The 13339-nt window shown below is 42.1% G+C and overlaps 1 protein-coding gene across 13 annotated transcripts in view; it reads left to right on the plus strand.

Annotated features, from left to right (window-relative positions):
* Positions 1-13339, plus strand: part of PDE1C (phosphodiesterase 1C) — a 358417-nt gene that overhangs the window by 172105 nt on the left and 172973 nt on the right. For 2 of the 13 annotated variants that reach the window (XM_064667384.1, XM_064667378.1), the window contains exon 2: positions 3293-3319. The exons of the other annotated variants lie outside the window; for them this stretch is intronic. In XM_064667384.1, the coding sequence (XP_064523454.1) occupies positions 3293-3319 (27 nt within the window). The remainder of the gene's footprint in view (positions 1-3292; positions 3320-13339) is intronic. 13 annotated transcript variants of the gene reach the window in all.

Genomic DNA, 13339 nt, shown 5'->3' on the forward strand with positions numbered 1-13339 from the left:
TGAGCACAGGACAGCCCATGGGTGTTGGAAGCTGTAACATCACCTCCTTTAAATCTCTCTCATTTTTCCTCTCCTAGGAAAGAGGTATAGCTTGGGTTTGTTCAGAAAATCTGAAGTCCCTCGAGTTTGACTGAAAGATGTGTCTATTTCCAGGTTTATCCCAAAGCATCTGCTAAAAGCAATTTTGTAGCTAGTTCCTCACTTCATAGATTCTCCCTGGGGACATAAATCTGGATAGCTTGTCCCCCTTTTTTTTTTAAATAAACAACTGAACAAAAACCTGCACAAAAAAAAATCCCCAAAACAAAAAAAACCCACCCAACCAGATCCAAATCCCCACCCTCTAGTTTCCTCTTTTTACACATGGATGCTGACTGAAGGCAGTTTCTGATGATGGCTGTGGTATTAAAGAGGTATTTTATAATTTCCGTGTTTCCAGTGGTCTCCTTTAATGGAAGGCAGGTGTAAGTGGTGGTTTGTAACCATAAAGCAGGTAGATGTTGACATTGTGTTTGCAATGTTATCCTCACAAGTTAGTGGGAACAGATGGGATCCACCCAAGGGTGATGAGAGAGCTGGCAGAAGAGCTCGCCAAGCCGCTCTCCATCATCTACCAACAGTCCTCGCTCACTGGGGAGGTCCTAGATGATTGGAAATTGGCAAATGTCATGCCCATCTACAAAAAGGGCTGGAAGGAGGACCTGGGAAATTCCAGGCCTGTCAGCCTGACCTCAGTGCCTGGCAAGGTTATGGAGCAGATCATCCTAAGTGCAATCACACAGCACCTACAGGATGGACAAGGGATCAGACCCAAACAACAAGGGTTTAGGAAGGCAGGTCCTGTCTGACCAACCTATTTATGAATAGCTTTATGTTATCAACACCATCTTTTTATAATGTTGATGAGTAGCTTTGTTGGACCTTGTTTTTGAAAAGCCTACAGAATTTTTTTTCTTGGGTATCAGGATTTGCTAATGGTTTTCCTTTTAAAATGTGTGCATGTAGTCATGATACTGAATCTATAAAAAAGGGTTCCTCTAGTTATATTCTCTTCAACTGTGACATGCAAATTCAGTACTTTCAAATTCAGTTGCTAGCTTGGTGCATGTAAACCTTAACTGTAATTGGATCGCAGGTGTGGAAACAATAAACCAAACCAATAAAAACGTATATATATTTTTTTTAATTTCTATGACAGGCAAATTGTTTTTTCCTAGTACTGTTATCAATGACAGTACAGCTTTCAAATGCATTAAAAATATTTTTGAGTGAAAGGATTAAAGGTGTAACTGATCAGAAAAGTGGTGTTATTACTCAAACACAAAGAGCACCCTAAGGCTGGGTCAACTGTTTAAAATATAGAGGGAAATCTTAGCTAATCAAGATTTAACAAATGTTTTCTTCACTAAAATGTGAAGCTTGGCTGAAAGAGAAGCAGTTTATAAAATGATATCAAAGTCACTAACCAAGGAAGGGAAAAATGGTTCTGGCGGTGTTGGAATGAACCATAAGAGGATTTCAGGGGAAAGAATTAACTTGTAAATAACTTCATTTGAAAACTTAAACACATTTGGATTTCTTGGGAATAAGATCTTTTAATCAGTGTGGATTGGAATGGCTAACTAGGTGGTGTATTTTTCAGCAAGTTTTTTGGCAAGAACGTATAGTGAAGTTCTGTATTTGTCAGAATACAGAATACTTCTGAATGCTTAGTCTTCAAAATAAAATTTCTACTTTTAATCCTTCTGAAATGAAAATGAAAATTTCTCTTAGAATCAGCTCAAGTGGGCTTCTGCTTGTATGTGTCAACATCTTGAATGTCAGTAAGCTATAAACTTTATACTGCTATGAATGTTTGCTCTTTTACTCCTTTGCATCTATTCAAGTTAAAATAAGTAATTTTTCACAGAGTAAATTGTAAACGAAATATCTTTTAAAGTAGATATTTGGGACTTCTGTAATTCTAACATGGTCAGAATACAGAAGTGGGTACAACCAGGAGTACAATTTGTAAAGGTATTTGTTGGATGAAACATTTGACGACAAGGAGACATTATTTATGGCCCTTTGTTAAGTAGAAAATAGCACCACATTACTTTTTTCCATGTTTCTTATTTTTAAGAGCAATACCCCTTGTTTGGGTTTTCTAGGCCCGCCTTAGCCACAATTTCCCATGTGCAGTAGTATCAGAGATGAAAAAGTGAACTTGGTGCTTATAGCAGTACACCTATTTTAACAATATTACCTACACATAGGAAATGTTGGGATTATTTGTCAATGTATGGCTAAATAACAGGGCACTTCTCATCACAGTCCACTTCGAAACTTGTTTCAGTCATTACCTGTGAAGCTTAAAGATCATTAGTTTTACTTTAAAACATAAAAGCAGAGCTGAGCTCAAGTAAACCAATGCCATGTTTTACCAGCCACTGTGCAAAGCCTTTGGTAAAGGCTACATAATCAATAGCTCACAGACAACATACAGTGCTGATACATCTCTGCAGTTAACTGTATAGCCACACAGATAACCATGCAGAAAGGCATGGTTATTGCCTTACTCTGTGCATTAGCAGCTTCTGTCATTGCCTGGAAGACAAAATCCGCAATGCTAAGGAGAGTAAGAGGTTTACAATCTTTGCCATATTTGATGTGGTGTGAGTGTTGGGGAGGAGAAGAGGTCCTGTCGGTATGCTTATCTGCTCTTGTTATTCCTAGTCCTGAGCTAAGGTCAGTTAGGTCCCAACATACGTTCAATGAAGGGAAGCTCTGTGGTGTGGTATTCTGGGATTTGGTGGAAAAGAGAACTCGATAAGATCTAGACTTTCTTTTTAGAGCAAGACTGCTGTAAAACCACTGGGGTTTTCCACAGAGTGAGCACAGACAATATGATTGGATGCATTGCATCACTCCATATTAATGAGATCTTTACAGATAAAACCATACTTACCTGTTGGATGGAGACTTAAAAACTACTACTAATAAGTACAAGAAAGTTTCTGACACTTGGACTTCCTGCTAAGTCATTTAGAATAGTAAATCGTTCTTTCTTAGCTGCAACAACCCTGTCTCAGAAGAAAGGACAGTATGTGCATGCAGGAAAACACACAAGTTTTTCTCCTGAATTTAGTGGCAGCCTCCATTGAGGTTAGCAGAAGGGAATGGCTATATCAGGTTTGGGGCAATTTTATGGCAGAAGTGGCTTCACTGAATTACTCCTGATTTCTGACCCTACCCTTTTCTCCTCACCTGTGGAGCCTTCCTATCTCAGTTGTATTTTGTTCTTTTCCTGCAGGAGAAAATACAAGAAAACGTCACAAAGGTAAGAGTAAATCACAAAGGACTGGAAGGTATTTGTGAGTTATCTGTCTCTTTTTGTTAGGGAGTTTGAAAGAGGATTTTCCCATTACCAGGTTGGTGGGTTTTTTTCAGGGAAGTGCCATTTTTCAGGGAAGTGTTTTCTCCTTTGAAGGTTCATCTTGTGCTGCTGCTGCTCCACATCTCCTCTGCTGCTAGTGGTAGTCCTCCCCTCTGATATTAGAGGTAGTTCTCTCTGAGGAAGAATGGAAATATTTGTCCTTGAAGGTCAAATCCTAATAAACATAACACTGCTTCTTCTGCAAAATCTGCTGGTTCACTTTTATTGCTTGGTCATGCTGCAATAACAAAATGAATGGCAGGCTTGTAGCGTTACTAATAATCCATGCCTTTGCAGTAGACTGAAGAAAAATAGGAATCCTGTTGATTAACAGTCCATATTACAGCCTCCAGATCTAGTTATCTTACTGCTTCCTTGCAGGAGGGAGGCTCAGTGGGCGCCTTTCACAGATTAATTTTCTTTCTTTGGAACCCTTGAGCTTGGTTGTTTCAGAACATGCACTTTGCAGCACAAAGGTTTTTTGATGGTGTGCTGATTTGCCCTCCCATGCAAGTGGACTGTTAATTGGTAATTGATGTCATGGCATCCTGAACATCTTTAGTTCATGTTGACTTTAATTGGATTTAAGAGTGTAGTGACTCAACTCTGCTGAATATGCCCTTTAATATTGTGTGATGATAAAGAGTGCTGGCAGATAAGCCAGTGGGATGATGTGGCAGGTAGGGCATCACAGCCGTCACTCCCGTTTGCTATCACCCTTTGCTGAAGATGATTTCTCTAATGCAGCATTGGCAGGACAGGCTGTGTGTGTGCTCATGTGTCACAGCCACGATAAACTGAGGTGTGGTGGCTTGAGTCGTGGACAAGGTGGGTTTAAGATATGACAGTTTAGTGAAAAATACTGATTTGGAGATTTCTGTGCTGAACTGTGCAAGTGGGCATTGTGTAATGTGAGACACAAGAACAAAGAGAAGGTAAATATGCTGCCAGTTGTTTTCTTAAATGTGGGGCTGACACTGTAGTTTTGTTTGCAGTTCTACTTTTTTCGCCATTTCCCTTGATGCTGCCCTGATTGCTAATTAATTATAAACATGTCTCTGGCTGGAGGTCTTGAGTTGCTGCAAGAGGATTTGTTCTGGGACTAAGATTTTTTTCCAGAATGAATGATTGCACTGTGTATGTGTGTGTGTGTGTGTGTGTGTGTGTGTGTGTGTGTGTGTGTGTGTGTGTACCTTGCACAGCTTGCATTGTCGATACATTGCCTTGAGTACTGTGTCTTATTTGGGTGTCTCTTCTGTGGACATAACCATGCATTAGAGAGGTTTGTATTCAACATCTCTTTTGTATGGGAGACTTTCTGTGAGCCTCAAAAGAGAGATGAAGTATGTTAACAGCTTCTACAAGCTGAATACATTGTATCAATGACATACAGAGAATACAATATGTCAGTCTGTTTAAATATAGCATTACAGGGGTTTGTGCCCAGTGGGATTTTGAACTTTCTGGGTTTTTCTCTTACTGTTACCTATGCCAGCTGCCTGACTGATGGTGTGCTTCCTTGCAGCATCTGTACAAATGGGCTTCATGGCCCTCTCATGTCTAAGAAATGATGTGAGCTCTGCAGAGGCCCAGAGGCCACTCCAGGGACTGGCACACAGCAATTGCTCAGCAGCTACTCCTGATAACCTTGCTCAATGGGTGCTGACTGCCAGCACAGAGGGCTCTGTAGTGCAGGTCTCAAGGTGACCTGCTGCTGTATCTCTCACTTTGCAGCGGACAGCTCGAGAGAGCCAGTGGGTGCCCCTTTTGACTCCTTGCTCACACACACACTCACTCTGATGTGCTTCTTCCTTCTTCAAGCTCAGCTGTAGGTTTCCTGCAGCAGAGTCTCAGGTGTCAGATTTATAAAAATAAATAATTTAATAGAGAGATAGAGCAGCAGGTCAGCTTGAGAGGGTCTCCAGAGAGGGACCCAGAGCAAAGTAATCCATGGGGAATTATACCCTTATGATTTACACACCCTCTTCTCACATGCTCTTCATGTGCCTTGAATGCACCTCTTGGTCCAATGGTGATTTTTGTTCTGGCATCTTCTAACATCTTATTTGGTTATTTCTCAAGTGTCCATGCAGGCCATTAACTGTTCTTATCTTGTCAAGTTGCAGCTTGTCCTAGTGCCTCTAGTCTCCTTATCTTCTGATTTGTGCTTCTGGTGCGCCTGCTTGCTGGCAGAGCCTAGGAAACTAAAGAAGCCCTAGACTTAGGATAAATGTTACTTAGCAACAACCAAAACATCAGTGTGTTATCGATAATCTTCTCATACTAAAGCCAAGACACAGCACTGTACCAGCTACTAGAAAATTTACTAGGCAAATTAATTATCCCAGTCGAAAGCATATCTAGGTATAACTTCACAGATTGAGGCCTAAAGCCTCAGCAAATCCAGGTACTCCTGCTAAGCAAGTGAAGCTAAGAAGGCTAAATCCACACTATATTGTAACTCTATGTATCTCATTATACTTAAAATGTATTTATTTATGCTAAAGAACAAGGATATCAGAATAAGAAATGTAAGCAAAGTGTCCTTGAAATATGACTATGGTCCTGAAAGAAGCATTCTAAGGGGCTCTGCAAAATACTAAAGTGATTTCTTTAAAAAATATTGTACTCTGATTAATAAAGGTTGAGATTTCATACAAACCACAGGGCCAGAACATCAAACTTTTCCTAATCTTCAGGAGGATTTTGTTGTTTCTACTTCAGATTATTAGGCAGGAAACTCGTAAGCAAGATCTTTTCCATCCCTTTCCCCCTTTCTTATTCTTTCTCATGTATGTATGTGCTTCTTAATTCAGATTTGCTGTAGCATTTAGTTAATATATTCTTGGAGTGAATAGTGTGGGACACAAGAGGGGAAATCATAAATGTAATGGCATTATTTACAAAAAATAGTGGAAAGTATTTTCCCCCCAAATTTAGTAGATAGTAAACGTCAAGGTTACTTATACTGACACCTCTATAGATTAAAATAATCCACTATCACTTTTGGATTATTATTGCCTTGCAAGTGTCATTCTAAGTAATCTTTGAGTTAGGCATTTACTTGGGACCAAATCCTGTGAGAAAAATGCCGAACTGGGTTTAATGGCATCTTTTTGTGCTATTGGGCACACTAAAGAGAACTTCATTAGAATGAAGCATCAGTGCTCTCTCAAAGCTGATTGTCTGAGTAAGGACGTTATCACAGAATGGGTAAGGTTGAAAGGAATCACAGTGGATCATCTGGTCTAACTTCCCTGCTCAAGCAGGATCATCCTGGAGCACATTGCACAGGATTGTGTTCAGCTGGTTCTCGAACAACTTCAGTGAAGGAGACTCCGCAACCTCTCTGGGTAATCTGTTCCAGTGTGGGATCGCCAGCACAGTAAAGCAGTTCTTCCTCATATGCAGGCAGAATTTCCTGTGCATCAGTTTCTACCTATTGCCTCTTGTCTTACTGCTTAGCACCACCAAGAAGAGCCTGGCCCCATCCTCTTGACACCTTCCTTATAGGTACTTATAGGTGTTGATAAGGTTTTCTCTCAGTCATCTTGAGGCTGAACAGCCCAACTGTCTCACCCTATCCTTGTAAGAGAGATGCTTCAATCCCCTAATCATCTTTGTTGCCCACTGCTGGATCTGCTCCAGGAGCTCCATGTCTCTCTTGTACTGAGGAGTCCAGAAGTGGAACAATACTGCAGATGTGGCTTCCCCAGAGCTGAGGGGCAAGATCACCTCCCTTGACAATAGCAATACTCTTCCTAGTGCATGCCAGGATACCATTGGCCTTCTTGGCCACAAGGGCACACTGCTGGCTCATGGACAGCTTATTGTCCACTGGGACCGCCAGATCCTTCTCTGCAGAATGAGTCCTCAGGCACCTCTCCTGATCTCCACAATCTTTCAAAGATGTTCATGAGCGGCCTGTTTATGGTATCCACCAGCTTTCTGAGCTCTAGTGGATGCATTTTGTCTTCCTTCCAACCTTCCTTTACCCTGGTCTTCTGGGTGAGAGATCCCTGCAGGTTGGTCTTGTCAGTGAAGTTACTTTGCCTTCTCTGTGTCCTCTATTACCAGGGTCCCCCCTCCATTTGGTAATGGGACCACTTTTTCCATAGTTTTCGGTTTGCTACTGATGTATTTGAGAAAGCCCTTCTTGTTGTCCTTGACATCCTTGGCCAGATTTAATTCCAGATGGGCCTTGGCCTTCCTTATCTTGTTTCTACTTACTGTGACAGCCTCTCTGTATTCATTCCGAGTGGTCTGATCCTGCTTCCATCTCCTGTGTATTTTCTGCATGTCCTTGAGTAATAACAAGAGTTCTTTGTTCATTCATGCAGTTTTCTTGCCCCCTTTACCTGAATTCTTGCTCATTGGGTTACATCATTCTTGAGCCTAGAGGAAGTAATCCTTGAATATCAACCAGCTCTCTTAGACTCTTCTTCCCTGCAGAGCATATTCCCAGATATGGGATTCTTCCCAGAAGATCACTGAAAAGGCTAAAGTTAGCTGTCCTGCAGTCTATAGTTGCAATCTTACTCAGCTGCCCTGCTTCTTTCTTGCCCAGTACTGAACTCCACAGTCTCATGGTCACTACAGCCAAGGCTGTCCCCCACCTTACATCTCCTACAAGGCCTTCCCTGTTGGTTAGTATAAGATCAAACAGCACACCATTCTTTCTGGGATTCTCCACTACCTGTGTCAGAAAGTTGTCATCCATGCTTTGCAGGAACCTCCTGGACTGTTTGTATTTTGCTGTGTTGTTTCTCCAACAGTTGTCACGGTAGTTAAAGTTCCCCACAAGAACCAGTGCCTGTGACTTTAAAGCAGCTTCTAGCTGTCTGTAGAAGGCCTCATCCACTCTCTTCTCCTGATCAGGCATCCTGTAGCAAACACCCACGACGGTGTCACCCTTACTAATTTGCTCTTTTATCCTAACCTATAGGCTGTCGACTTGCTCAGCATCCACCCCAGGACAGAGCTCAATACATTCGAAGTGTTGTACATTAGAGGGCAACTCCACCACTGTACGTTCCTGCTCTGTGTCTCCTAAACAGCATGTTTAGGAGACATGACAACATTCCAATCATGTGAGCTATCCCACCACATCTCCGTAATTGCAATGAGATCAAAGCCCCGTGTCTGCACGCAGATCTCTAGTTCCTCCTGTTTGTTCCCCCTACTGCTTGTGTTGGTGTACAGGCACTTTATAGAAGTATTTGATTGTGTCAGTATCCCAGTAAGGGGTGCAAAGGGATGCCCCAGTCCTGTCTTGTTGGGTACATCTTTGGCTGCTTGTGCTTGATTGAGATTTTCACTCTGAAGCCTCCTTTTGCTACTAGGGTGGTTACTATAGTTCTCCCTTTCTCATACTTTATCTTTGTGGAGCCTGGCTATGTCCCCCTTCCTCCTTCAAATCTACATTAAAACTCTGTCAATGAGCCTGCTAACTCCTGAGCTAAGATCTTTTTTCATCTTTGAGACAGGTGGACCCTGTTTTTTGCCAGCAGGCTCTGTGTCATACAAACCAACTCATGATCAAAAACTGCAAAATTCTGCTGGTAATGCCAGTCTGAAAGCCAGATGTTCATTTGCATGATTTTCCCATTTCTACCCCATAATTCCCTGCAACTGGCAGGACAGAAAGGAACACAACTTGTGTTTCACATCCCTTGACCAGTTGTCGAAATGTCCTGAGGTCCCTCTTGATTGTCTGCAGCCTTCTTGTTGGGACCTCATTATTGCCTACCTGGAAAACCAGCAGAGGGTAATAATCAGTGGGCAGTACTGAGCTAGGAAGTTTCTTGGCGATGTCCCTTACCTTGGCCCCCGGGGAGGTCAGCACACCTCCCTATGGATTGAGTCTGGTCAACATTATCAAGCCCTCAATTTGTCTCAAAAGGGAGTCACCTATGACTAGTACTCTTGTTTTTGTCTTAATTAAGGAAGTTGTGATGCAAGGCTGCTCTGCCCTAGGCAACCCCTCCATACCAGAAGAACCATCATCTACATTCTCATTTCTCTGGTCCTCATTTCCCTGGTCTTCAGATTCCATGGTCTTATACCATGCCCTATAAGGGCACATGGGGAGGTGAGGTAGGCTGGGAGGGGATTTGGCTGCCACCCCAAGCAGAAACCCATTTCCACTCCCCTTCATCTCTAAGGTCACCTCCTTCTGCCTGGTGGTGAGAGGGTAGGGGATCCATTGCTTCTTGTGAAGTGGATGGTGGGTGCATTTGTCTAAGGCATGGTAGAGTGCAGCTCTGCCAGTCAATCTCTTCCTCAGAGTCCCTAATACTAGTATTTCTACTTCATCTCTCAGCTCTGCTTCTAGGCTGAGCAGATCATTGACCTGATCACACCTCACACAGCTATTGTCTCTGCTGCCCTCTGAAAGCAGTGAAAGACTGGCACTCCTTGCAGCCTGAGACCTGCATGCTTTTGCAGGAGCTCTGCACGGGTTGCCACATACTTTCTGGTGTGCGCAATGGAAGAACATTTTATCTGAGTGGACACCGTTCCTGAGCTCTCTTGCAGGACCACCAGCTGAGATAACTGCTTGAGCTGACAGTGCCTCAGTGCCTTTCCTACTCACCCTGCCTGTGTGAACTGTCACGCTGTGCCGTGCCCTGGCTGATGTGCCATGCTCTGTTCACCATACTCCTGGTCAGTTGAGCTCCTGGGGGTGACTTACGTGTGGGTAGGAGTGGGTGCTCTCTCTGCTGGTGCTGCCCAAGCTGAGTCAGAGCTGCCTCTGGGTCGTGGCTCCACTACTTTCTGCTCTGGGAGGGGGTGGCTAAGGTGCCTCTCTCTGCTCTTGATACACCTTGATATGAGGCAATGACAACAACAACTTGCTTTATTTCATGTCATAGCTTCCATTTTAATGACTCATGATGCATGAAGGACTCGAGCACCAATTTGTTTATTGATGGAGCTTAAAGACAGCAAGGACTGAAGTGGCAGTAGGTATCAATAATCAGCAACCCTGCTGTCTCAAGCAATGCTGTGTTTTGAAGGTTGTTAAAAAAACCTCTACAGTTGAACCAGATGGATTAGTCTTCTACCCTGTTCTAAAGCTTGTAAAGGTTAAGAGGCTAGAAGGCTGACAAGCGTGGCAGCTTCCAGGGATGAGAGCTTTATCCCCAGAATCTGAAGGACTCTGCCCTCAAGATGCGCAGCAGTCACCTAGAGGAAGGCAGTGCTCGAGATCATTCAGTGTCGGGGTGTGGAAGGATTGTCACATTCAAACCTTTAGGCTGTGAATATCAGTATGGAGATACAAGGATACATGAAATAGATGAATCTTCCCTGCTTTTAAAGCAAGATATGAATTACCTGGAGGCCTCAAGTTTCCAGCATAGAGCATTCATGTGCGGAAAATCCTAAACACCTGAAGGTTTTGACTCTTTTGGGACCAAACCTCAAGAGGTTTGGTGTTGGCAGGAACAGTCTTTCCCAAATCTCTCAGGACTTCCTGAGTGACCGTTTCCAGTGCATGTGATATTTCAGTTTCATTTCACCCCTTTTCTCATCTGGATTGTCTGAACACTGGGAGAGCAGTGTCCCAGTTGTTCTGTCTGTGGGACCCTATGGGCAGGCCAATGCTATGCTTTTTGTCAATGTCCTTGAGAAACAGTGAGAGGTTAGTGGACGTCAACATGATTTGTTACCTTTTTAATCTCTAGAAAGCAATGGTTAACCTTTACTTATCAACATAGCCTTGATACGGTGCTCTCATCTGAATTCAGAACTGAGACATCTTGGAAGGAAAATATAGTTAAAGCTGAATTTTCCTCATTGTTTTTCCAGTAATTTTAATCTGGCATGCATTTAAAGAATAGATTTGTGATACTTCTGAATTGCATCCTTATTATCCTTTAATGTTTCAATTAATACTACTATGTTAATAAGAGTTGCACAGTTGTTAGAACTTGGAGACAGGGCTCCTGACTCAGGTGATTTGGAACCTATTCAGGACAGTTAAAAAAGGGACAGAAGGTGGTACAGAATCTTGCAGTTGTTTGAAACCTCCAGAGTTTGTCGCATAACTAGCAAAAGCACTTTGCTTATGTGTAGCTATAAAGTTGTGAATTGCTTCCATTAATCCTGTGTTGGAAACATGGATGGCTCTGAGAAACCTAGCACACTGTGTACAAACGTGCACATAGAGAAGTTGTGACTGCAAAAGGTCTAGGTGAAAAAGATGACAAATTTCTTCAGTCTCTTCATCTGAAAGGAGGTATTAAAAATTGAGAGAGAAAGCAAAAGCAGGAATAACATAAGCTTAAACCATATTAAACCATCTTGTCCTCTAGCATAACATTTAAATAGGGCTATGATTATCATCTGGATTGCCATATTATAAGAGTGAATGAGAGACTTGCTTGGTGATACAACTGGAAAAGTTCTATCTGCTAAAAAAAATAGGGAAAAGGAGTTAAACAAAGTCAAGACTGGCTTTTTCAGATGCAGACTTTGTGATGTGTATATGTCTATATGTAACTGCCCATTCTTAATTTGGAAAACTATTTTGTTATAATAAGAGCAAACCTTTACCTGCTTATAATAAGAGCAGCATTTACCTGGTTATTCTTCCAGCTGTTTGTTGAAAGGATATAATTAGGAGAGCATGTTTCTTCAAAACGTCATATGCACACTGGTGCAGTAAAAGCTTACAATCTGAATTAGGAATGTGCTAGCCAGGTATCAGGTTTTATGAGCACATGATGGGTTTGTCTCTGGGGAAGGATTTCAGCCTCAGGAACAAACATAGGACATTAAGGAAAGCATGAATTCAATAGGAAACACAAAAAAATGTAGTATTTTTGCTTTGAACTAAAATTTGTCTTGAATATTATTAATGTTTAGAAATGACAAGCCTTTTCAGTGGATTAAGAAATTACATCCATATTTTGTTCAGGAATGCACAATGGAGTCTTCCAATTGCTGCTATATTTTTATCAAAGCAAAACAGAAAGATACCAAATGAAGTTAATTTAACTATACTGTTGGACATTAATCGTCTGTAAAAAAGATGTCTAACAAACATTTTAATATGAAGGGCCTTGAACGACCATAACTTTAATAAGTCTGTGTTTCAGTTCAGCAGTGTTTCCCCATCTGAGAACTGTTTTGTTTGAATGAATATAGGTTATTAATGTTCTGATATTGAGTTGGAGCTCAACTCACTGAAAAGTAGAAAGCTTCATATTTGATCAGAAAAAACAGGTATCACAGTTATTAATTGTTAGCTATCTCTCAGATCTGAAGAAGGATTTGTAAGTCTGGAGATGTGTCTTACAGCTGTATCAGTTAGACTCCCACAGATTTAAACAGACGACCTCAAAAGGGCACCGGTCTTCTGTATGTCTTGTGTGCTAATCCACTTCAGATGCTTTGGATGCTGAGGACACTAAAAAAATTTTGACATAGTTTTGTTTAGATGACTGATCGTCATAGAATCATAAATAGAATCAACTCATACCTGAGTTGGAAGGGACCCACAAGGATTATAGAAGTCCAACTCCTGGCCCTGCACAGGACAGCCTCAAGAGTCACACCATGTATCTGAGAGCATTGTCCAACCACTTCTTGAACTCAGAAAGGCTTGGTGTTGCGATAGCTTCCCTAGGGAGCCTATTGCAGTGCCCAGCCACTCTTTGGGCGAAGAACATTTCCTGATTTCCAACCGAAACCGCCCCAGCTTCATGCTGACACAGATTCATGTCATTCCCTCGGGTTTTGTCACTGGTCACCACAGAGAAGAGATCAGTGCCTGCCCCTCTGCCTCCCCTTGTAAGGAAGTTGTAGACTGCAATGAGGTCTCTCCTCAGCCTCCTCTTCTTCAGGCTGAATAAACCAAGCGACCTCAGCCTCTCGTATGACTTCCCTTCTAGGTTGTTCACCATCTTTGTAGCTCTC

This window comes from Pseudopipra pipra, chromosome 1 (genome assembly GCF_036250125.1).
Source record: "Pseudopipra pipra isolate bDixPip1 chromosome 1, bDixPip1.hap1, whole genome shotgun sequence".
In the NCBI taxonomy this organism is placed as follows: domain Eukaryota; kingdom Metazoa; phylum Chordata; class Aves; order Passeriformes; family Pipridae; genus Pseudopipra; species Pseudopipra pipra.